Below are 24,851 nucleotides of genomic sequence, written 5' to 3'. Positions count from 1 at the left end.
TTGCTGCTGGAGTAAAACAGGTGCTTTTATAAGCCCATTCATTGTGCCAAAATTCTAAATGTAATTGTGGGTTAAAAACAGTTTTTGTGCACAATTAAAAATATCTACTATTTTTATTTATCAACTTGTAATTGAAGCGCACCTCCCATCCCCCAATCAAGTGCAGGCAACAGGCTATCAGCGCGTCACTTACCACTTTACAATGTGAGCTGGAGGCAGTATGCATTTTGAAAACATAATTGTTTGAAACCTGAATGTTTTATTTCATATTATTATCATATTATGAGGCATGTCTTACCTTGCTTCAAAGTAGGCAATAGGCAAAATCCCACCATGGAAACATGGAGGCAATTATTTTTATAAAGACTTCATCGGCGGAGTGTGAGTTTCAAGTTTGGGGAAACGTACAATTTATCCTTCCGTTTCTCTAGTTTTGCGTGCCAGTTTAGAATTTTCATATGCACATTTTCATGGAACAGTTTAATTTCAATAATAACGTTTTTGATTATCAAAATCATTGTCATGTGTTTAATTCTAAAAATATAAATGATAATGATAAAAAGGTAAAAGTCAACTAATGCGAGATCACCAGCCTCTGCCATATGGACACATTGATACAGCGTGATCCATTGGTGGCTAAAGAAATGAGCGCATGGAACTCATAGCCTGTAGGCCAATGCAGCAGTAGGCCTATAACTTCCATTGCTCTTTCACACCAAGGATTGATGATTATCGAGGGGTGTATTGGGTGGAAAGATTTTTCAAATAGCTTACTGTGATGAACAATAGTTTTAATATATTATAATTCGTAATGGATGTTAAACACTTAAATACATTTCCGCGCAGCAGGCCAGGTACTTCTATGCTTGCTCAGGCGTGTGCATTCTCTCAATGTTATCAGGACAGAGAAACCAGACACGTGCTCATTGCTCACATGGAGCACTCCAAACAAAAGACAACGGAAAAATGTATGATGGTTAGGGATGCACGATATATCGGTGAACATATCGGAATCGGACTATATTAGCTAAAAATGACAACATCGCCACCACTACTATCAGTAGCAGTCAAAGCTGTACAAAAAAGTATGCAAACAATCAAACACCGGCCACGAATGATGTGTTTACAATACCGAGTTGGTGGGAAAGGATTATTTTCGACCGCAACTTCTGGGGTAGCTAGCTTTAGCTTGGCACCTAGCTAGCACCAATACAACCAGCCTTAAAACAATGACCAGTAGAAACTGCAGTCATTTTCATTATTCTTAGCAATGATTTAGGAGTCCTTGTGAGTAAGTATTAGCTAGGTAGCCACTTGTTGTTCGCCTATTGAAATTGAACTTCAGTTCATGACATTAAATAGATAGCCAGCTACTTAAGCCTGTTGCCCAAAGCTAAAGTTATAAGCAGCCAGCTAGCTTCATCTGGCCAGTGAGGTCCTACCAGTCCGGGTTATGTGTTGTGAAGTTAGCCATAATAAGGATTGGGCACAATAGTGGAATTTGTGGTTTGCCTTCAAAATAAAAGCACCTCTTTGAAAGTGATGCAGAAGGTTACAATTGGTGGAATCATGACATTTTTAGACTAGATAATGTTACACAAGGTTGGAATGTGAAGCAATGAAATGGGGTATCGGTCTACTTGGTGACACCCACTGAACACAACTGTGAAGAGTTTACGCAAATATTAGCGTTGTAGCTCTTATTGGCGGGACTGTGACTTTGTGAAATCACTGTGTGTATTGACATTGATATTGCACTGTACAGCTTTACCAAAGGATTGGGGATCAATGAAATGGGGTATCAGTCTACTCAATACCCAATATATTTTTTCCCAATGTCCTCCTCAGAGTTATCATACTCTAAAACATCCCGCAGTATTGTTTTTCTTCGGGAATAGTGTTCAATACACATAAGTTGACAATAAATGTGGCTCAATTCACAGTTGCTTCAGTTGCATAATAGCTACTATGCTAATGTACTCTGGGAGTCACTGAGTAGACTGATACCCCATGTCATTGAGCCACAATCCATAGGTAAGGCTGTACAGTGAAATAAGTATGTCCCCAATGCAATTCTAAAGTCTAATACATCCAGTGTAATTTCAACAGATTTTTGTCAAATTAACAAATTATTATCTTTTGTTGATTTTATATAACAACATTCCAACCTTGTTAAGCATGATCTATTCAATTCTGGCATAATTCTACTATTTGTTTTCATTTGCATCACTGTCAATGATATGCTTTTATGTTGAAGGCGAACCACAAAGTCCACTATTGTGGCTAATCCTTCTTGTGGCTAACTTCACATAGATGGGTCCGACCACCATTAATCAAATACGAACTGTCTTATAAATTAGGGTTATTTTAGATGATGACACCTATCTATATAGTAGGCTAGCTAACTATAGCTACTGAAACAGATGATGACGTTTTGCTATGTTTTTGGGGAAGAACATTGTTTGCATCCATGAGCGAGCTAGCTTTTTTCATGACCAGGACTGTAGGTGCGCGATAAAACTTTACCAGCATCATAGCATACGTATCGATGAATCGTTGTGACATATGAAATACGAGTGATAGTGTAATCAATGTGTAATAACTACGTAAAAAATGAATGAACGCATTAAATTATTATTTGACGGGCAGTCATATTCAGGTCCTGATTGGTCAACAAGCTTATTTGACACGTCAAATAGTGTTATTTGACACGCAAAGACTCAAACAGCTTTCCATAGTATGAAAGGTCCTGGTTGAGAATGAAACAACTGAAGAAATTAACAATGAAACAGCACATCAAGTATTTGAAAGATATAGGTTTTGATTATGTTTTACTGGTAATGGGGACATACGTAAATGCCAACAAAATAACTTTTTGGTGTGTGAGTGTAACCTTTATTTAACGAGGCAAGTCAGTTAAGAGCAAATTTGTATTTACAATAGCGGCCTACCCCGGCCAAACCCGAACGACGCTGGGCCAATTGTGCACCGCCCAATGGGACTCCCAATCACGGCCGGATGTGATACAGCCTGGATTCAAACCAGGGACTGTAGTGAAGCTTCTTGCACTGAGATGCAGTGCTTTAGACCGCTGTGTCCATGTGCGTGTTTAACTATTTAACTGTACTAGAATGATTAAAAGGCCTACAAAATGTTAAATATCGGTATCAGGTTTTTTGGCAAGGAAAATATTGGATATCGGTATCGGGAAAAAAATTCATATCGGTGGATCACTAATGATGATGGTTATGAAATCAACCAAAACTTGTTTCTCGAAAGTGTAGAAGGTTGTGAACTCTGCAAACAACGTTTCCACTCTGAGAATGAAAACTGTAAATGACTAATTAATGGATGCATTAACAGAAATGAATGTAACCAAATGATGGGGATTAACGTTACATTTACTACTGGAGACGTGATGGGGAACTGATCAAAATCAAAAGGCACAATTCACACAATGAAACAATGAATGAGAAGGAGACAGTTAAGCCATTCTGGAGAGAGACTCCCCCATATCTTCGCCACACACCCCTCCCCTTCTTGTCTCAACATTTTAAATTATACTCTGACACATTATCTTCACACATATTTTAGATGCTGTTCACTGACAGCCACAACTAAATAATCAGCTAGGCCTATTGCCACGCGCGATGCCCAAATTACAGGCTTCACAAATAGGCATACGATCTTGTGATTTGAAATAATCAACAGCTATTTTTTTTTCAATGAGCTAATGGTCCTTGATTCCTCTGTGGTTAAGTCATGCTTTCTGGTAAAGTATTTTCAATCATTTTAATTGTTTCTGTATATACGAGTAATGATTATTTTGGCAAATGTATTTCAATTTAGTTCCCTCTTGGACCCACAACTATGCCATTAGACTCCCCCTCTTTCTATGTTTTTCATCTCTGTCACATATGGAACTGCTATCAGGTGCGCAGTTTAGAATGGTGTTTTGCCGCGAATTGCATTTTGGCAAATGTTTGAAAATGTAATTTTATTGGCTGCTTTGTTACATGAGTTGCATGTTCTGTTAAAATGTATTACCATAATGTAAATGTGATTTCTGAGCAGTGTCATTCTAAGCTCCATGGATGAATGCCCTAATGGGTTATGCACCCAATGCATATGGTTCCGGTAAATATCTCAAATGGCTTGTAAATTGAAATCTTCCCGGTTACGTTGTCAGGCGTCACATTTTCCTAATGGAAACCCTGCCAGGGTGTCAAAAACACTTTGAAATTTGACGTTTGGAGCAGCTTAGAAACTTGGCATTTGGATAAGCGTGGATAAACGTCTAATACTGCAGTGAGACTGTGAGAGCTTGTTGTGTTTACAAACTAGTACCTCAGAGAGAGAGAGAGCCCAGAGAGCTGTAAGTGAGGTTGTAGTACACATACAGTTGAAGTCGGAAGTTTACATATGCCTTCGCCAAATACATTTAAACTCAGTTTTTCACAATTCCTGACATTTAATTCTAGTACAATTTCCCTGTCTTAGTTAGGTCAGTTAGGATCACCACATTATTTTAAGAATGTGAAATGTCAGAATAATAGTAGCGAGAGAATGATTTATTTCAGCTTTTATTTATTTCATCACATTTCCAGTGGGTCAGAAGTTTACATACTCTCAATTAGTATTTGTTAGCAATGCCTTTAAATGTATTAACTTGGGTCAAATGTTTCGGGAAGCCTTCCACAAGCTTCCCACAATAAGCTGGGTGAATTTTTGCCCATTCCTCCTGACAGAGCTGGCCTCCTTGCTCGCACACGCTTTTTCAGTTCTGCCCACAAGTTTTCTATGGGATTTTTTAATTATTTTTTTTTAACCTTTATTTAACTAAGCAAGTCAGTTAAGAACAAATTCTTATTTTCAATGACGGCCTAGGAACAGTGGAGGTCTACAATTGTTTTTCTGAGGTCTTGGCTGGTTTCTTTTTCTTTTACCCCCTTTTTTCTCCCCAATTTCGTAGTGTCCAATTGTTAGTGGTTACTGTCTTGTCTCATCGCTACAACTCCCGTACGAGCTCGAGAGAGACGAATGTCGAGAGTCATGCGTCCTCCGAAACACAACCCAACCAAGCCGCACTACTTCTTAACACAGCGCGCATCCAACCCGGAAGCCAGCCGCACCAATGTGTCGGAGGAAACACTGTGCACCTGGCGACCTGGTCAGCGTGCCCTGCGCCCTGCCCACCACAGGAGTCGCTAGTGCATGATGAGACAAGGATATCCCTACCAAACCCTCCCTAACCCGGACGACGCTAGGCCAATCGCCCCATGGACCTCCCGGTCGCGGCCAGCTGCGACAGAGCCTGGGCTCGAACCCAGAGTCTCTGGTGGCCTTAGACCACTGCGCCACCCGGGAGGCCCCGGCTGATTTCTTTTGATTTTCCCATGATGTCAAGCAAAGAGGCAGTGAGTTTGAAGGTAGGCCTTGAAATCCACAGGTACACCTCCAATTGACTCAAATGATGTCAATTAGCCTATCAGAAGCTTCTAAAGCCATGACATCATTTTCTGGAATTTTCCAAGCTGTTTAAAGGCACAGTCAACTTAGTGAATGTAAACTTCTGACCCACTGGAATTGTGATACAGTGAATTTTAAGTGAAATAATCTGTCTGTAAACAATTGTTGAAAAATGACTTGTCATGCACAAAGTATATGTCCTAACCGACTTGCCAAAACTATAGTTTGTGAACAAGAAATGTGTGGAGTGGTTGAAAAACGCGTTTCAATGACTCCAACCTAAGTGTATGGAAACTTCTGACTTCATCTGAACAGGGTGCATGCGTCTTTCTCATTGGCTGTTCATGACAGGTGCGTTGGGTTGATAAAACATTTTGACCAGGATGTTCTTTTAAGATGCTGTGAGACGTGTAGTCGTGGATATGTATCAAATTGCAACTGAGGTGCCCAGAACAGTAGCTATTCAGTGTCACTACAGCACCCAGGTGGAATTCCAGTTGGCTGATGGCTACAAAAATAAGAGCTTACGATGTTAGAAATGCATTGCAAAGAGCTAAGCACCAGATATCAAGCTTAAAAAAGGAGCTCTCGGTGAAGTAAGTACCACAGCTCACATGTTGCAATAGCCTACTTTTGTTACAGCTAGGCAGCCTACTTGTCTTGTGAGTTGATATCATGTATGCCGTTGGTTCAGCAAATGTAGAAATGATAGCCTAAAATTGACTGTCAGATTGATTAAAGGTTGTTTTAATGTTTGATTGTAGTTTTGAATACTTTGTGAAGTGACATCAAGGATTTAAGTAGTTGCAGTTAACTTAAAATCCATAAAGATACTTATTCTTGTCATACAAGTAGGCTTATCCAAAGTGTTGGGAAATTGGCAATGATCTATAATTCCTAACTGTTAGCCTATATTGAATGATAAGAGTTTTAGGATTAACTTGAAGTATAAAGGCTAATGATAATTTGTTATGTTTGAAATGTGATACCTCGGTTTCTTGAAATGTGACACCTCTATTCTCAGATAACACAGGCCAGACAATGCTCAAAGAGAGAGGGAAGCTAATAATACAAGATAAACTTGTGGTTGTGGATAAAGCCTGACCGATATACAGTGCTTTCAGAATGTGTTCAGACCTCTTTACTTTTTCATCAATCTAAACACAATACCCCATCATTTCAAAGCGAAAATATTTTTTCAGAAATGTTTGCTACTAAATAATTTTAAAAATGATCACATTTACATAAGTATTCAGACCCTTTACTCAGTACTTTGTTGAAGCACGTTTGGCAGCGATTACAGCCTCGAGTCTTCTTGGGTATGATGCTTACAAGCTTGGCACATCTGTATTTGGGGAGTTTCTCCTATTCTTCTCTGCAGATCTTCTTAAGCTCTGTCAGGTTGGATGGGGAGCGTCGTTGCACAGCTATTTTCAGGGCTCTCCAGAGATGTTCGATTGGGTTCAAGTCCGGGCTCTGGCTGGGCCACTCAAGGACGTTCAGAGACTTGTCCCGAAGCCACTCATGCTTTGTCTTGGCTGTGTGCTTAGGGTCGTTAACCTGTTGGAGGGTGAACCTTTCCCAGTCTGATGTCCTGAGCAGGTTTTCATCAAGGATCTCTCTGTACTTTGCTCCTTTCATCTTTGCCTCGATCCTGACTAGTCTCCCAGTCCCTGCTGCTGAAAAACATCCTCCACCAACATGCTTCACCGTAGGGATGGTGCCAGGTTTCCTCCAGATGTGACGCTTGGCATTCGGGCCAAAGAGTTCCATCTTGGTTTAATCTGACCAGAGAATCTTGTTTCTCATGGTCTGAGAGTCTTTTGGTGCCTTTTGGCAAACTTCAAGTGGGCTGTCATGTGCCTTTTACTGAGGAGTGGCTTCCGTCTGGCCATAAAGGCCTAATTGGTGGAGTGCTGCAGAGATGGTTGTCCTCTGCTCTGTCAGAGTGACCATCGTGTTCTTGGTCACCTCCCTGACCAAGGCCATTCTCCCCCGATTGCTCAGTTTGGCCGTGCAGGCCAGCTCTACTATCAGTCTTGGTGGTTCCAAACTTCTTCTTTTTTTTATGTAACCTTTACAGTGAGGGGATAAAGTATTTGATCCCCTGCTGATTTTGTACGTTTTCCTACTGACAAAGAAATGATCCGTCTATAATTTTAATCGTAGGTTTATTTGAACAGTGAGAGACAGAATAACAACAAAAAAATCCAGAAAAATGCATGTCAAAAATGTTATAAATTGATTTGCATTTTAATGAGGGAAATAAGTATTTGACCCCACAGAGGTCAGACGATCACAGAGGTCAGACGTTTCTTGTAGTTGGCCACCAGGTTTGCACACATCTCAGGAGGGATTTTGTCCCACTCCTCTTTGCAGATCTTCTCCTAGTCATTAAGGTTCTCCTTTATTGCATTGGCCGTCTGTTTTGGGTCATTGGCATGCTGGAATACCCATCCACGACCCATTTTCAATGCCCAAGCCTCATGGCTTGGTTTTTGCTCTGATGCACTGTCAACTGTGAGACCCTATATAGACAGGTTTGTGCCTTTCCAAATCATGTCCAATCAATTGAATTTACCACAGGTGGACTCCAATCAAGTTATAGAAACATCTCAAGGATTATCACTGGAAACAGGATGCACCTGAGCTCAATTTCGAGTCTCATAGCAAAGGGTCTGAATACTGATGTAAATAAGGTGTTTTTATTGTTTTATTTTTTTGTGTGTAGATTGAAAAGGAATTGTTTTTATTTAATCCATTTTAGAATAAGGCTGTAACGTAACAAAATGCGGAAAAAGTCAAGGGGTCTGAATACTTTCCAAATGCACTGTATATCGGTATCAGTAAGTTTTGTCCCCCATAAAATCGGTATCGGACCCCAAAAAAACATATCGGTCCGGCTGTCTTATCCTTCTAGACCTATCGGCTGCCTTCGATACTGTGAACCATCAGATCCTCCTCTCCACCCTCTCCGAGTTGGGCATCTCCGGCGCGGCCCACGCTTGGATTGCGTCCTACCTGACAGGTCGCTCCTACCAGGTGGCGTGGCGAGAATCTGTCTCCTCACCACGCGCTCTCACCACTGGTGTCCCCCAGGGCTCTGTTCTAGGCCCTCTCCTATTCTCGCTATACACCAAGTCACTTGGCTCTGTCATAACCTCACATGGTCTCTCCTATCATTGCTATGCAGACGACACACAATTAATCTTCTCCTTTCCCCATTCTGATGACCAGGTGGCGAATCGCATCTCTGCATGTCTGGCAGACATATCAGTGTGGATGACGGATCACCACCTCAAGCTGAACCTCGGCAAGATGGAGCTGCTCTTCCTCCCGGGAAGGACTGCCCGTTCCATGATCTCGCCATCACGGTTGACAACTCCATTGTCAGTAAAGACTTAAAGGCTGAGACCGAGTTTGGTCTGTCCTCCTCCCAGAGCGCTAAGAACCTTGGCGTGATCCTGGACAACACCCTGTCGTTCTCAACTAACATCAAGGCGGTGGCCCGTTCCTGCGTTCATGCTCTACAACATCCGCAGAGTACGACCCTGCCTCACACAGGAAGCGGCGCAGGTCCTAATCCAGGCACTTGTCATCTCCCGTCTGGATTACTGCAACTCGCTGTTGGCTGGGCTCCCTGCCTGTGCCATTAAACCCCTACAACTCATCCAGAACGCCGCAGCCCGTCTGGTGTTCAACCTTCCCAAGTTCTCTCACGTCACCCCGCTCCTCCACTCTCTCCACTGGCTTCCAGTTGAAGCTTGCATCCGCTACAAGACCATGGTGCTTGCCTACGGAGCTGTGAGGGGAACGGCACCTCAGTACCTCCAGGCTCTGATCAGGCCCTACACCCAAACAAGGGCACTGCGTTCATCCACCTCTGGCCTGCTCGCCTCCCTACCACTGAGGAAGTACAGTTCCCGCTCAGCCCAGTCAAAACTGTTCGCTGCTCTGGCCCCCCAATGGTGGAACAAACTCCCCCACGACGCCAGGACAGCGGAGTCAATCACCACCTTCCGGAGACACCTGAAACCCCACCTCTTCAATGAATACATAGGATAGGATAAAGTAATCCTTCTCACCCCCTTAAAAGATTTAGATGCACTATTGTAAAGTGGCTGTTCCACTGGATGTCATAAGGTGAATGCACCAATTTGTTAGTCGCTCTGGATAAGAGCGTCTGCTAAATGACTTAAATGTAAATGTAATGAGAATTCGTCATAATGGCTATGTATGTCTTATTAATTAATGTGTTATCAAGTCCTTCAAATAAATTTCCTTATGTCATCTGAAATTATAAGAGCAGCATGGTTGTAAATCTGAGGTCCCCCACCTCAGTCAGGGCACATTGTGAGGGAGATTAATTAGTCAGACACCGTAATCTGAAAAGCATATGACCTGCTTTGCCACATAAAATCCCCTGAGAGGAAGTTAGTGAAGTCTCAAAACAGTTGAACTGAACTAGTCGGGGATTCTTCTCTTCGAACAGAATGCATGAAACCCAGAGGAGATTCTAACATTCAAACAAGTTAACTCTCATTCATTCCCAGGGAGAGCTGCTTCTCTGAGAGTGAAGAGGAACGCAGTCTGTCATGGACACACAGCTTGGAACTCAAAGACTCCCTCGTTGATATGTACAAAGGTAAATACAAATGTTCAACTATGTATTCTAGTTATTAAGCCAATGTTACACATGTCAGATACTGATTTCCCTGTTGTTATTGTCGACTTTTTGTGAGAGTAGATGTGTAGCAGAATGTTCAAGTGGGATAAACCAGTCTGGAAACGTTGCAGTATGTTGTTCTATAAAGTTTGAATTGTTCTGTTAAGATAAGGTGTAAGACAACCAGAGTGTTTATAGTGATTCCACTTCATAAGGGAGTCAAGAACACATTCTGAAGTGTAGCCTAATAACAGCAGTTCTAAGTCCTCAACTCAACCACTGTGCATTTTTCTATTTTACCACTGAGTTTCTAAGGCTTCTGAGAAACCGTCCTTTCCTTTTGACAGTAGAGACCAACGTGTGTAAGAATTGAATCTTGTGCGGATGATTTTGGCGTTAAATGTAATGTATTCAGAAGAGTGTGATGGTTTGGAAGGAATTACCAAAAAGCGCTGTTGGAGAAATGTTCGACCCAAGTCTCTCCTCAAGAGGGCACACTTGCCATTTCAAATCGTTGTTTGAGAATTTTGGCAGGAAGGAAAACTGAGCTGGAGTTGCACCATCCTTTCTAAAACGTAATAAGTGAAGTTAGACCTTTTTCAAGCCTATTGAAGTGCTCTAAACTGTGGGTGTGACTGACATATGTGTTTTCTGAACAAGCCTATTGAAGTGCTCTAAACTGTGGGTGTGACTGGCATATATGTTTTCTGAACGAGCCTATTCCATTTATTGACAAATATATCAAGTCTCTCTTCAAATGCAAGAAGTTGCATTGTCCTTGGTTCGCTGCTAATCTTCAAAATAAATAGAATGGAAACAGGGAGCCATTAGGCATAGACAGTCTGAAAACCATAAGAAATGCGTTTGCCAAAAACCTTTTATTACAATTTATTTGACTTAAATGAATATTTTCATCCATATTTTCCAAAACCTTTAGGCCTGTTACTCATTATTGTAGATCCTATTAATCCACAGATGTTGTGCTGGCAGTCCTCATTTAACAGTGTTCATCTTCATGACAGTGTGAAGTGTTTTTTTTTTTTAAAGTAGTTTGAATGATAAATGTTGTCCATTCAAAGAGAAACCACCAGTGGTTATCAAGCATAGGGGATTGCTGCAGGACTGGTGGGGGACAAAAACAGGTAGTAGCTACTGCAGCAATCAAGAACTGCCCCAAGCCTATGCTTTTTCATGTTACAGTAGAGGCTAGTACAGCGGAATAGGATAATTCCCAACGGTAAGCGCTCTATGTTAATTGAAGCTGTTTTGACCTAGCGGCAGGTTCGTTGCGTTACTGATATGTAGATGTATCCTGCTCCAGCTCTGCTTGTCCTACAACATCCTAGTGCAGGAGGGTGGAGCCCAACGACTGGAGCAAGATGTAGCCCAACACAAATCCTGATATTAATATATAAAGAGCCTTAGAGGAAGGCGTGTCAGCTTGTCTGTGACCGGTACCTTGTCAAAAACTACACCTGGAGGCATTGTGGCTCACATTAATGTCAGCCCTAAGCCCCTGCAGGTACCCCATCAGACACTGGTGGACATACACAGATAAAGAAAGCATACAAGGATGACAGGCAGATTCGCTCCTAGGTCCCAGCCTCTTGTGTTTCAACCTCTGTGAGACATGAAACCGTCACAGTGTCTCAATCAAGTCTAATCTGTCTTTAGGGGTTCATTTAATCTCTAGTTATTAACCTTTTCCTACAGAGCCTGTGTCTGCGAGCAGCGCTGAGCTCTCAGTTCTCAGATCCTTCTCGCAGCCGTTCGTCATCACGAAGCAAATCCCTGATTCTCTTTAAAACAAGAAACACTTTGCTACGTGGGTCTGTCTGACTCACTTTAATGAGACTGACTCAGGCAGGTGGAACCATGGGTGTCAAATATCCTAACTTGTCTGAATCTTGGACATGAATATGCCTTGAGGATTATCATGCGGTTCTTTCAGATGATTATGTGTCCATCCATAGTTAAGCAATAGTCAGAAATAATCAGAGTGGTTCCTACTTTAAAAAAAAGGTTAATTTAACATGTTCTGCAGATGGAGAGAATTTGCTGTCTAATAAATATGGGTTATCAGAAATCAAAATAATTGTGCCATTTTTCTAAGGGTAGTTAGGAAATGCTGCTTAGGCCTGCCCTATTTATTATGTATTATTATTAGTGTAAATTGAATAAATATGTGTTAGCCTTGACCACCGATAAGTGGATGTTCAATATGAAATCATAGCTCTGTATGAATTTGAAAGTCTAACATTTCCCAACGACGTAGCTAGCTCTGTTCCAAGTCAAGTGGCCGGGCTACCATTACACTGGACTGAAACACATAGCAGAAGACAGCTTTTTGAACTCACGTCTGGTATGTCTAATTCCTGTGTATCCATCTGTCTGCTGACTGCTTTTTCTCCCACCGGAGGATTCAAAGTGCAGGCTGCCTTCAAGCCCGGGCCAAATAACAAACAATGTGAAGTTTCCTAGGGAGTTGAATTGGCTCTCTGAACAGGGAGAGAAGAGCTACAGTCCCAGAGAGCTTTGTTCTTAGCAGGTGGATCGACCTCTGCCCTAACCCTTACTCCCTCCTACTTCCCCCGCTCTTAGCATCAGTCTCCCAGGCAGGAAATGTAGTGTTTAAACCCATTGGGTCAGTGATACTAACAGCAGCTGGTAGCGGTGTGGAAGAAACCGTTTGGTCTCTAGTCTTCCCCCATCATTCACGACCCTCTGCGATGTTCCTCCAACACCCACCCACCCAGCCTCTCACTGACTCCCCCCTCCACCGGGGCAAGAGGCGCGCTATCGGCACGTTTGGGCTACCATGTGGGTCTGATTGAAGTCCTGAAATCCTTGGAATTGAGTGTGGTGTGGCCTAACAGGCCGCTCCGCTTCCTAAGTGGGTGGTCTCACTCTGAGCGGTAGGCAGGCACAGGGATTCTCAGCCTCTGTCCCTCTTTGTCTCCCTGTGTTGGTTTAGGGAATAGACACAGGGTGGGCACTGTTAAAACGGTGCCTGGGGTGATTATTCTGATCTGGGAGAGACCACAGCACATACATAGACTCACACACACATTGTTGTTGTACAGGTTTTGGATATTTTTGTGGTTCACTAAACGAAACATCTTAATTATTGAGTTATGTGTAATATAGCCCTAACCTTCCTTGTTGAAGGTAGCTTCTAAAATGAAGCATCTCTGGTGATGATGGATACCCTGTTGTAACTTTAGCCAGCTGCCAGGAAAGGAATGGTGTCCAGTCCAATGCCTTGTTAAGGAATTTAAAATAATTCACCAGGAAATCAGCCTATTGTTTAGTCTCTGCTCGGTCTCAATAATATTGCAGCAATGTTGTGCAAATGCTGCATTGCAAGTCCCCCTCAATTGTGATCACACACCTGATGACCGCCTATGAACCATAGAGCAAAACGAACAGGGCCGGCTTTGCACAAACGGTCACTGCTGTGACCCGTGCTCAAACATCAAGTGCTAATGAGGACCTCTTGGTTGTGCTGCTGCTGTCAGACCTGGGTTCAAATAGTATTGTTTGTCTACCACATGTTTTAAGCTGTAGTTGATTGAGCTTGCCTGGAATACCAGGGGTGTTTTGACTCTTTGGGACTATCCCATTGGTTACATTGTGCCAGGCTAGCTCAGTCAAGCAATTTGAAATGAAACCAATACTATTTGAACCCAGGTGTGATTGGTTGGTTGTGCTGATGTGATCAACCCACAGCCACATTCACCCCCCAGAGGAGCTCTGCAACGCACAATGGTGCTGTACGGCAGTTTTGACAGCGAGGAAAACATGTATTTAAATCCAACTTTGAATATTTTTGTAACCTAAACCCCACCTCCCTTCTTCCCCTTATCATTATTATTAGCTACTACAACTTATAGCAAGGCATCTTAGACACTGAAACCTTTTCCCTTTTCCTTTGGAAAGAATCCTGGAATGTTTGAGGCTGTTTCCCAAATGGCATCCTATTCCCTACACAGGGAATAGGGTGCCATTTTGGCTATGGTAGGGCTCTGGTCAAAAGTAGTGCACGATGTAGAGTGTAGGGTGGCGTTTAGGACGCGGGCTGAGTGTTGATTCTAGAGCTGGGCCACTTGTCTCCTGCTGGTTGTTCTGAAGGACAGGTCGAAGCCAGAGCATCACTCATCCTTTACAAAAGCGCTTCATTTGGATTCCGTCCTAGCGCATAGCAAAGGTTCCTGTTTATAAGCATGTTAGTAGAGGGATTTTCTTAACAAAAGAAAACACCCCAGTATAAAGTCCTCCTTAACACTAAAATAATAATTGTGTGTGTACTTGTGTGTATTGTGAATCCTCACATTGAAATGTAGTGACTAATGGATTGTGGGGCTAAAAGCAGATGAAATAATAGTTGGACAAATTATATTCATAGAGGGTACTTAGTCCTGTAGTAGTGAGTCATTTAGTGCTGCCTAACAGTTGCATAAAGAACTCAATTTACCCTAACCTGTGGATGTCACAATATTGCACCATGCAGGTATAGAGGGAAAGGTGAAAAGAAGGTAAGGATGTGAAACTGCCTGTCAATGCCCGGCCACGTCATGTGACCCTGAGTTGACTCCTGAATACAGGCGGACCCACCCACCTATCCCTCCTCAGTAGTTTCTGTAGAGTGACTAATAACATGTTTGTTCTTGTGACACACCTCTCTTTACAAGTTTCACAAGCCTGTCGGTTACAATGAGGCTTTGTTTGATGTTGTTACTGTGACACAACATAACACTTTTGCACTTACAACCATATAATTACATATTAGAAGTATTTTGAGTCTCCTGACCCATCCTGAGTTTATTCCCATTGTTTGGAATCATTTATTCATTATCTTCATGAAAATATCAGGATTTTGATGGCCAATTGATCAATTATGTGAAACAAGCGTTCCAATAGAGAATGTGAAGGAAAAATGACGTTTTCATTTCCCAACAAGAACTAATGTAGCCAAATATGCCGGAACGTATTATCTACTTATGGATAAGCCGAGGTTGTCTGACACAGATTTAGTCTGTTCTGAAGTGCTAGTGTTAGGGTAAGGTAAGCAAGGAAAGACCAGGGATGAGTCCTAAATGCCACACTATCCCCTCTAAAGTCCACTACTTTTGACTTGAGCCGAATACTCCCTAGTCACAAGTGAATATGGTGCCATATGTAAAGCTAGTTTGTTGTTCTCTGGAATACAAACGGTTTAGAAATCCTGGCTAACTAGATCTAGACATTTTAGATAGGGATCCAATGGAGTATGTCTGTCTTGCTGAGTGCTGATGAGTAGTTAGCCCTCTGGTTGATGCTTGATAGATCGTCATTATTCAGGCTTTACATTCCCAATAAAGCCTCTGCTAAACCCAAAGCATTGAATATATAATCACATGTGATCGCTGTAATTCAAATAAGCACATTGGATGATGTGAGTGACAATAATTAGAAATCTGATTATCTGCACTGTATTTGCACTCTTGTTAGCTTAGCTGATAAGATTTGTCTTCCTCATTCGTCCAACAGTATTAAGAATTTAAACAAGTCCTTTATAGTGACTAAGGCCATACACACTATGATGGGTTTGTGTTATCATGTACTTTTAGCCAAGCTCGATTCACTGTGTAAATGGTGTGTTTGGATAAATGCTATTAGACAGCGTTCACATTGATTCAAATGCAACCGCTTTTGAATTTTACCTCAGACATTAATCTTGGCTTTTTCGTCACTGGTTGTCCCGAGTGCTCCCGAGTGTCGCAGCGGTCTAACGCACTACATCTCAGTGCTAGAGGCGTCACTACTGACCCTGGTTCGATTCCAGGCTGTATCACAACCGACCTGTGATTGGGAGTCCCATAGGGTGGCGCACAATTGGCCCAACGTCGTCCAGGTTAGGGTTTTGCCGGGGTAGGCCGTCACTGTAAATATGAATTTGTTCTCAGCTTGCCTAGTTAAATAAAGGTTAAATAAAAACAAATCTTCTGAAGAGCTTACAGTAGATTTGTAGAGTACTGGTAAGCAGTGACTTTTCACTTCCACAAATAGACTTGAAATGAAATTGTAACTATACGTATAGCTAGTCATAGTTTACTTTTCAAGTTACCATCACAAAATAAATCCTGTATCCTTTTCCTAGGCCTACATACTGAGGCTATGCATAATTTTTCATAAAGCCCTTGTGAAAACAGGTTCACTATTTCTCACAGTCACTTTATGTGCAGAGGCTTCAGGATCACCTTCACGTTTTCAACCAGGGATACAATGCAGTAAGTACAATCAGACAGAGCGATGCCTTTTTCTCTCCTGAGTGTGAGATAAGATATTCAGGGGCTGATCTAGCAGTCTGCAGCAGGGTTTCATGCTCTAAGCTATTCACTCTACACAGCTGTCACACCTACAAGGGATTGGGAAGGGTGGGCTTGCTTCCTTGGCTCCCCCCAAGCCTCTCGGCTCCCGGATTTTTCTCGCCAAAAATTAGCTGGATCTTTGTGAAAATGAGCCACTCATCCTGGCTGATTCTGCAGGTCATTCCCCCCCCCTAATGCTGGAGGATCAGCGCTTCCTGTCCTGTTTACAGACTGCCACCCAGACTGGATCCATCCTGCGGAGGATCTGCAGTGGTGCGGCTTTCACCATACATTCCCCAGGGCTCAATTCAATTATCACTATCACTGAGGCTGAGCCGCCGATAGATAGAGATCTCGTGGTCCAATATCCTTCCTCTCAGGGCTCCCAGTCTACCATCAGAGAGGCACTAAGCCCAGGTATAGTCCTAATCAGGGTGTAGGCACACATTCACACACCTTGATTAGTGAGGTGGTTTAATAGGGCAGCTCTACTGGGTGGATGCAAACTATTTGACCAAAAGTTTTACTTTCCAATAGTCTTTCACTTTGACGTAGTAGTATAAGTTTGAGGGGGGAAAAGTTCTGTAAGAGTGATGAGACGCAGTTTCATCATCAATACTTATTTTAGGTGACCTCTCTCTGCCTGCACCGTGGTTGTGGTGTTGTCTGAGGTTGACCTTTGTCAACTTAGCACATTGTTTTGGCAACAAATATGCATTGTCTCCTGAAAGGCGGCTTCACTTGTACACAGCACTAGTACCTCAAACAAAGTTATGCTGTCTGACGTAAGACAATGACGAAAATGTCATTCGCTCGGCAATCACGAGTTCTCTTAGAAGTTGTAGCCACACATCTATCTAGCTTTAGAACGTAGTTATGTTATGATGTATACCACTTGAAAGTGAACAACTGTAACTAGCTATGTCACCGTTTCAGGCAGGCCACCGGCGGCTGTGAAACGACCTCAACAGAAATCTCTGCATCACTCGTCGTGGTCGGCCATTGTGTGTTCCCTCTTTGTTCGCCTCTCACACACCTCCTGCTCTCTCTTTGCCCTCCATTTACCTTGTGGGAATGGTTAATATTACACACAGATCAATATTTGTCCCTTCAGAGGTCCTCAAGTTGAGTGTTTTTTTTTTTACCAGTCTATTCAGCATTTTGTCAGTTTTGATGGTGGATGAACTATGAAATGGAAAGGTGCTAAGGTCAGTTACTGCATAAAGGCTGAAATGGGCCCTGGCTGGCTCGGTGCTTCATTGTCCATACCTATTAATGTCATGGAATTCCACCCTGTACTCGCCTCTCTTTAAAAGACCCTTTACAAATGACCTGTTCGCTTTCTTTTAAGAATAGCCCCATGTCCAAATATATATCACTGGCATGTAGACCTATGGAAGAACCCTTTGTGGAAGTTTTGAGTGAAATGTTGTTGAAAGTTTGAGAAAAGATCATTTGGATTAATGACTTAAACCCCCCAATAATTGTCTAACTTTGTTGTTCTAAAAAGGTTCTTATTTTATCGGCACATTAGGCTTATTTATGTCTCCTGATAGTTTCAGAAAGAATCGGTTAGCTTTCACTTATTTCTTTATGGTAAACATAAAACTTGTACAGTATTTGAAAAACTAGGGATTCCATACCAGTTGATTCAAATGAGAAATTGGTTGCATTTGTATTTTTAGCATGAATAATACATGTAAACTATATAACCACACTGTTATTGCAATAGTCAAATCAATAAACTACATAAATTAAAGTGTAATACGTTTAATAAAACAATTCCACATGTCATAGATGGGCCTTTTGTGGAGCAAAATAGGAAGAATGTATCCAAATCTTTTCATCCCAGGGAAGTCAAGTCCATCACCTGCCTTGGAACAGGCAGCCCATGACAATCAACTGTCTCAGCAGGTGCCTTCTCTGGGTGTTAGTGTTCCATAAGATGTATGTTTACCTAACCACCTACTACATTCTCCATCCATCTGCATTTTACTGGCCGCTGCACAATTAAACCTGCTTTAAGTTCCTCTCCAGATTAATGTCTGTATCAAAATTCATAAAGAATAGTGGGAAGATTTGAAGCCTGAGCTGGAGGATTCACAGGGATTTTGTATGAAGCCCATTTAATCAGGATAACACTGTTATTAATATTCATCAAGTCAGCTGGAATACAAATGACTGTGGAATCTGGAAACTTTTGCCGCGGAAAATGTATTAAATGCAGCTTAAAAAATTAATGGAATTTTGTTTATATTAGGGGGTGAGTGGGGGGAATGCAAAACCCGGTATTGGTTGACTGAGATTGGGCTTAGATATTTCTTTTTGAAGAATTCCATCTTTGACAGACTTCAAAGGCTTTTTCAATGAATGCGATGCATGAATGGTCATTTAAAAGGATTTAAAGACATTACGCTGCAATAATTGTACATGAATAATAAGTAGCCCACAGAGGCAATTAGCTCAAAGTCTACAAGGCAAGAATATGAAGATCACAGAAAGACAGGAAAGGACAAAAGAAAATGAGAAAAGTTTGAAATGCCGGATAAAGCTGGTTTCATCATTTAAAGGCTATTGTCATGGATTTTAAACCAGCACTCTTTCACCATTGTTTCAATTGCAGGCATCTGTTTGTCTCTTAAACGTCACTGAATTGAAACACTAGTATATGAATTCTAATCCAATTCATGAATCGGGATAGCTTACAATTTGAGTTGGGGTTCTCTTTAAGCACCCAATTATGTTCTGTTGACCATACCAGGCACTTGTAACTTGATTGATCAACATGCATACTATTTCTGAAATACATTTTTTAAAAGTGCCCAACCTTGCTTGTGGGAAATAATGACCTTGACAAAGAATGACTATAATATAACTGCTAATCATGATTGGATTGATTGGTTCACATCTATTCATTGATAGGCAGGTCTTTGTATCTCCCACATAACCTCCTCCAAGTGCAACATTAAGCTTTGAAAGAGCAACTCTCATCTCGTGGTGCAAAACTTCTATGAAAGGATAGAAATAAAGTCTCTTTTTGGGGGCGGAATGGATTATTGGATCATATTTCATTAATGCTTTGTTTGGTGATTCACTGTGTGGAAACCCACGTCAATCAATGATTCAAGTTCGTATTTTGTCGAGCTGCGCCCTTTGCCGTTCCAATCCCATCTCGGTTCCTTCGTCCCCCCATCCAAAATGATGAGAACATCAAAAGGTCAGGTTTGTATGCTCTGTTTTTCTGCTTCTCCTTTATCAAAGCTACTTTCTCATGTTCATGTTAAAGGATTACCAATCTCCTGAGCCATACCTACCACTGCTACCAGCCGTACCGGCTCAAAAGTCCCTCTCCTTCTACCAAATCCTCCCCCAAAAGACTAGCTTTTGCCCAGAGTCTATCACTGGGATTAATGGAGCCCTGTTGTTTCTCCCACAAAAAGCCAGTTGTCCGTTCACGCCTCACCGTGTCAGAGCTGAATAGCGTGTGAGCAGTGTGTGAGCAGTGTGTGCTGGCTTACAACACAGGGATAACGTTCCACTGGCATCTGCCCTAGAGGTCACCCACCCGCCATGCACCCAACCTCCCAAGAGCTTTCTCTTTTTCCCACTTCTTTCTTGTTCACTCAATCACTCTTTCTCCCTCCTCTCCTGGATCTGTCTCTAGGTCTCCTTCTTCTCCTAAACTCTCAGTGGTTGTGGACCCACAAACTCATATGCCTTGTTATATCTGTCTTTCAACAACCTTCGCCCTCTTCTAGAAACAATGTTTGGGCCATCCGTATACCCTAAAGAGCAGGATAGAGACACTTTCTGGAGATTCTAAAGTGATTTGTATATCTATCAATATCTATATGGTTCATACAATAGAAACCACTTTGTGCCTCTGAGGTTGCCCCAGCTTCAGAATGCTAGCCCAGCTCCCATGCTGCATCTGGAAGGATTCTGTTGAAGTCTCTTACTGCAGTGGGTGTATTCTAATTGTCTTTTGTCTTAGCCCTGTCACCACTAGATGGTAGCCCTCTCCTACAGTATACACACACACACACACACACACACACACACACACACACACACACACACACACACACACACACACACACACACACACACACACACACACACACACACACACACACTGTCTAAGAGCAACAGGCTCCCTTCCTGCTCCCTCCCCCAAACAGTGAATGTCAATGGTTCCCTTAATTGCTTCCAGTCAGTGTATTTGTTGCTTGCTTATGAATTAACTTGCAGTTATCGGAACCAATTTAACAGCCATCCTTTAATTACACCTGAGTAGAGGCTGAACTTTAATTGGTGGGGCTTCCTAACGAGGAAGGAGGATCTGATACGGGGCTTGAGCAGTATTAAATGACTGTTTACTTTCCTGATAACTAAAAGCATTAAATGATATCTGCGTGACAGGATTATGATTTGTTAATTGCCGGCATACATTAGTGCCTTGATAAACTGTTAGTTCGAGCAATGGTACGCAGTGGCGCGATAGGGGCTAGATGATGAGATGACTTAAATAAAGCACCATTTCACTCTGCAAATGAAAGATGTCGGTCTTGTTTTGCTAGACTCAGGGAGGTTATTAAAGATCCTCTCTCTGCAGGAGATGTACGTACCCCTGAGATCATATTGACAGGCTATAATTAATACTAACCTTTCCTCTAGGCTAATGTACTGTAAAGTGTATGCTTCGGTGCCTCCCAACGAAATGCATTTTTCCTGATTTTAAATGAATCATATCCATTTCTATATTATTTTCAGCTAATCCTAAAGTCAATGAGGAGCTGAAACAAAGACTGCCCTCCCCGGTAAGGCACCAACGCTCAGAGACCACGCTGCCACAACTTGGGTAAAGATGCCCTCGTATTATTCTCCTCCGCTCGTATCTACTGACATTGTTTGGGTATGGCTTTTCACCCACGTGACAAAAAAAATGTTTGTTATAATATTACGGGATGTTTATCAGTGTTACTGTGACGACTCGCTGCAATAATGACTTCTTCTTTGTCGACTTGCGTGTTCTAAATCCTGAGCGAATGTTGGCTAAAAATACAAGCTCGTAGTCTTCTAGTTTGTTCATCCTCAGTTGAATGCGAAAACTAAATTGGATACGAATACAATTAGCTACTGTACGGGGAGTGTGTACACTGTACACTATGTCAATGTGTTAGGTACCTTTGTTCCCGCATTGTCGATTGTGTTAACATGATTTTCATTGCACCCTTGTCTTCAAAGAGCATTTTATTTCTCTCAACAACACCCTCTTTCAGACTCAATGCTGTTTGTAAATGTCCACAAAAAGATTAGAAATAGCTACCACATCCTGTAAAAAGGATGCTATGAGACTTTTTCCAGTTTAAAGATGGTTAAGACTTGCTTGCCGTAGCTTACAGGCTTAGCACTGGGAAGGTCATGCTGCTGTGACAGTGTTGACAGTGATGAGCTCTCTTTTCCCTGACCCCACGACTCACCTGTCAAGTCCCTGCTTGCGTCTCAAAGGGCACCCTATTCCCTATATAGTGCACTACTTTTGACCGGAGCCCTATGTAGGTAGGGCGCCGTTTGGGACGCGGCCCCTGTTAGCTACAGCAGTGGCCCATTTGAACATCTGAGCTCAGGCCATGCTCAGCTATAAATTCTACCATACCCATCCATGCACTGCAATATTAATGGATATTAGCAGTAGATTCAAAATCATTTTTAATTCATTTGAGTACATTTTGAATTGTTTAATTTGAATTCTTCATCTAAGTTTCTTCAGAATTTCACCTTTCGTTCTATCAGTTTAAGTTTTTATTTTGCTTTATTTCAGAAGTACTGACTTGGGAGCCATTTTGGGCACAACATCAAATCAACTTGTACTAGAGGAACCTGACAAAGACTGGCCACAAGGTATCTGACCTTATTTTAAATCCTATCTTTCAAGACACAAAATATAGCATTTTGGAAATGGATGTCTTTCTTCAGTGCTTGAGGGCTACGCTGGCTGTATGTACAGTGGGGCAAAAAAGTATTTAGTCAGCCACCAATTGTGCAAGTTCTCTCACTTATAAAGATGAGAGAGGCCTGTAATTTTCATCATAGGTACACTTCAACTATGACAGACAAAATGAGGGGGAAAATCCAGAAAATCACATTGTAGGATTTTTTATGAATTTATTTGCAAATTATGGTGGAAAATAAGTATTTGGTCAATAACAAAAGTTTATCTCAATACTTTGTTATATACCCTTTGTTGGCAATGACAGAGGTCAAACATTTTCTGTAAGTCTTCACAAGGCTTTCACACACTGTTGCTGGTATTTTGGCACATTCCTCCATGCAGATCTCCTCTAGAGCAGTCATGTTTTGGGGCTGGTGCTGGGCAACACAGACTTTCAAGATTTTCTATGGGGTTGAGATCTGGAGACTGGCTAGGCCACTCCAGGACCTTGAAATGCTTCTTACGAAGCCACTCCTTCGTTGCCCGGGCGGTGTGTTTGGGATCATTGTCATGCTGAAAGACCCAGCCACGTTTCATCTTCAATGCCCTTGCTGATGGAAGGAGGTTTTCACTCAAAATCTCACGATACATGGCCCCATTCTTTCCTTTACACGGATCAGTCGTCCTGGTCCCTTTGCAGAAAAACAGCCCCAAAGCATGATGTTTCCACCCCCATGCTTCACAGTAGGTATGGTGTTCTTTGGATGCAACTCAGCATTCTTTGTCCTCCAAACACGACGAGTTGAGTTTTTACCAAAAAGTTATATTTTGGTTTCATCTGACCATATGACATTCTCCCAATATTCTACTGGATCATCCAAATGTTCTCTAGCAAACTTCAGACGGGCCTGGACATGTACTGGCTTAAGCAGGGGGACACGTCTGGCAGTGCAGGATTTGAGTCCCTGGCGGCGTAGTGTGTTACTGATCGAGGGAGATTATCAGTGGTCTTGTATGTCTTCCATTTCCTAATAATTGCTCCCACAGTTGATTTCTTCAAACCAAGCTGCTTACCTATTGCAGATTCAGTCTTCCCAGCCTGGTGCAGGTCTACAATTTTTTTTCAGCTCTTTGGTCTTGGCCATAGTGGAGTTTGGAGTGTGACTGTTTGAGGTTGTGGACAGGTGTCTTTTATACAGATAACAAGTTCAAACAGGTGCCATTAATACAGGTAACGAGTGGAGGACAGAGGAGCCTCTTAAAGAAGAAGTTACAGGTCTGTGAGAGCCAGAAATCTTGCTTGTTTGTAGGTGACCAAATACTTATTTTCCACCATATTTTGCAAATAAATTAATTAAAAATCCTACAATGTGATTTTCTGGATTTTTTTTCTCATTTTGTCTGTCATGGTTGAAGTGTACCTATGATGAAAATTACAGGCCTCTCATCTTTTTAAGTGGGAGAACATGCACAATTGGTGGCTGACTAAATATTTTTTTGCCCCACTGTATCTGTGTTTGTAATTGCACATTATAGGAATATTTTGTTCACTTCAGTATTTGGAAACCTGTGTAAATGACTGCAAATTTCAGAGCATGGGTTTTCCTGCCTGTTTACCCACTTGCTTTAGTTTCAATGCTGTTCCATGCGATACATACACATTTATTTACAAGTGTAAATCACTTCCAGCTAGGGTGTCACTTTGCCATCTAATAACCATTACCTAGACCGTCCGAAGTCATATGGCAATGCCACTATTTAGATAAACTGGTTGGAATGACAATGAGCGATAAACAGAGTATTTACCCATTGATTTATATGTACACTAGATGACTGACAGGGGGTGCTGTTTTGAAGCCACCGCACCTCCATCTTGGCACTCCCCCACCGTTGGAAATAAAATATTTTGGAAGCTGTAGAAATGCATTTACTAATGTCTACATTTGGTATGCCACATGTATTTTATTACACACACCTTAATGCATACTTTAAATTATATTATGTAAGCTAAAGATAACATTTTTTGTAATATTTCAAAAAATTCCTTAAAGTTAAACATTTTTAAGTGCTAATGTAAACAATGGTTAAATACATGTAAATTTGTCCTTGAAACATTTCATTGAAAGACTGTAGAATTCCATTCATTCCTATGGAGGACTGATACTTCTGGGGAGTGCCAATATGGCCGACCGATGGCTTCAAAGCCTCTCATTGGCCAATACATAGCATCAGCATTCCAGGGTTTATATACGTCATTGGTATTTACCCACCCTTCACCAAACACTCCTGATATGTAAATGTATTCAGCTCCTCTGCTCAAATATACATTTGGGCTGTAGCTAAAACACTTAGTCTTGCTAGCCAAATAGCTATTAATGACATGGACTGTACGATTATTAAAAGATGGCAAGCAGAGTGGTGTTTCCTGTTG

At 41.8% G+C, this 24,851-nt stretch overlaps 1 protein-coding gene across 3 annotated transcripts in view; it reads left to right on the top strand.

The window, feature by feature from the left end:
- Positions 1-24,851, top strand: part of mipol1 (mirror-image polydactyly 1) — a 77,719-nt gene that overhangs the window by 3,710 nt on the left and 49,158 nt on the right. Inside the window, exons 2-4 of one of the 3 annotated variants that reach the window (XM_035743328.2) lie at positions 10,023-10,114; positions 21,259-21,346; positions 22,313-22,389. In XM_035743328.2, coding sequence (XP_035599221.2) covers positions 10,023-10,114; positions 21,259-21,346; positions 22,313-22,389 — 257 coding nt within the window. Of the gene's footprint in view, positions 1-10,022; positions 10,115-21,258; positions 21,347-22,309; positions 22,390-24,851 lie in introns of all 3 variants that reach the window. The other 2 variants (XM_035743327.2, XM_035743329.2) reach the window with 2 other exon arrangements.

Source organism: Oncorhynchus keta, chromosome 29 (assembly GCF_023373465.1).
Source record: "Oncorhynchus keta strain PuntledgeMale-10-30-2019 chromosome 29, Oket_V2, whole genome shotgun sequence".
Taxonomy (NCBI): domain Eukaryota; kingdom Metazoa; phylum Chordata; class Actinopteri; order Salmoniformes; family Salmonidae; genus Oncorhynchus; species Oncorhynchus keta.
Note: the sequence above shows the minus strand (reverse complement) of the source record. Positions and strands in the feature narration are given on the sequence as shown.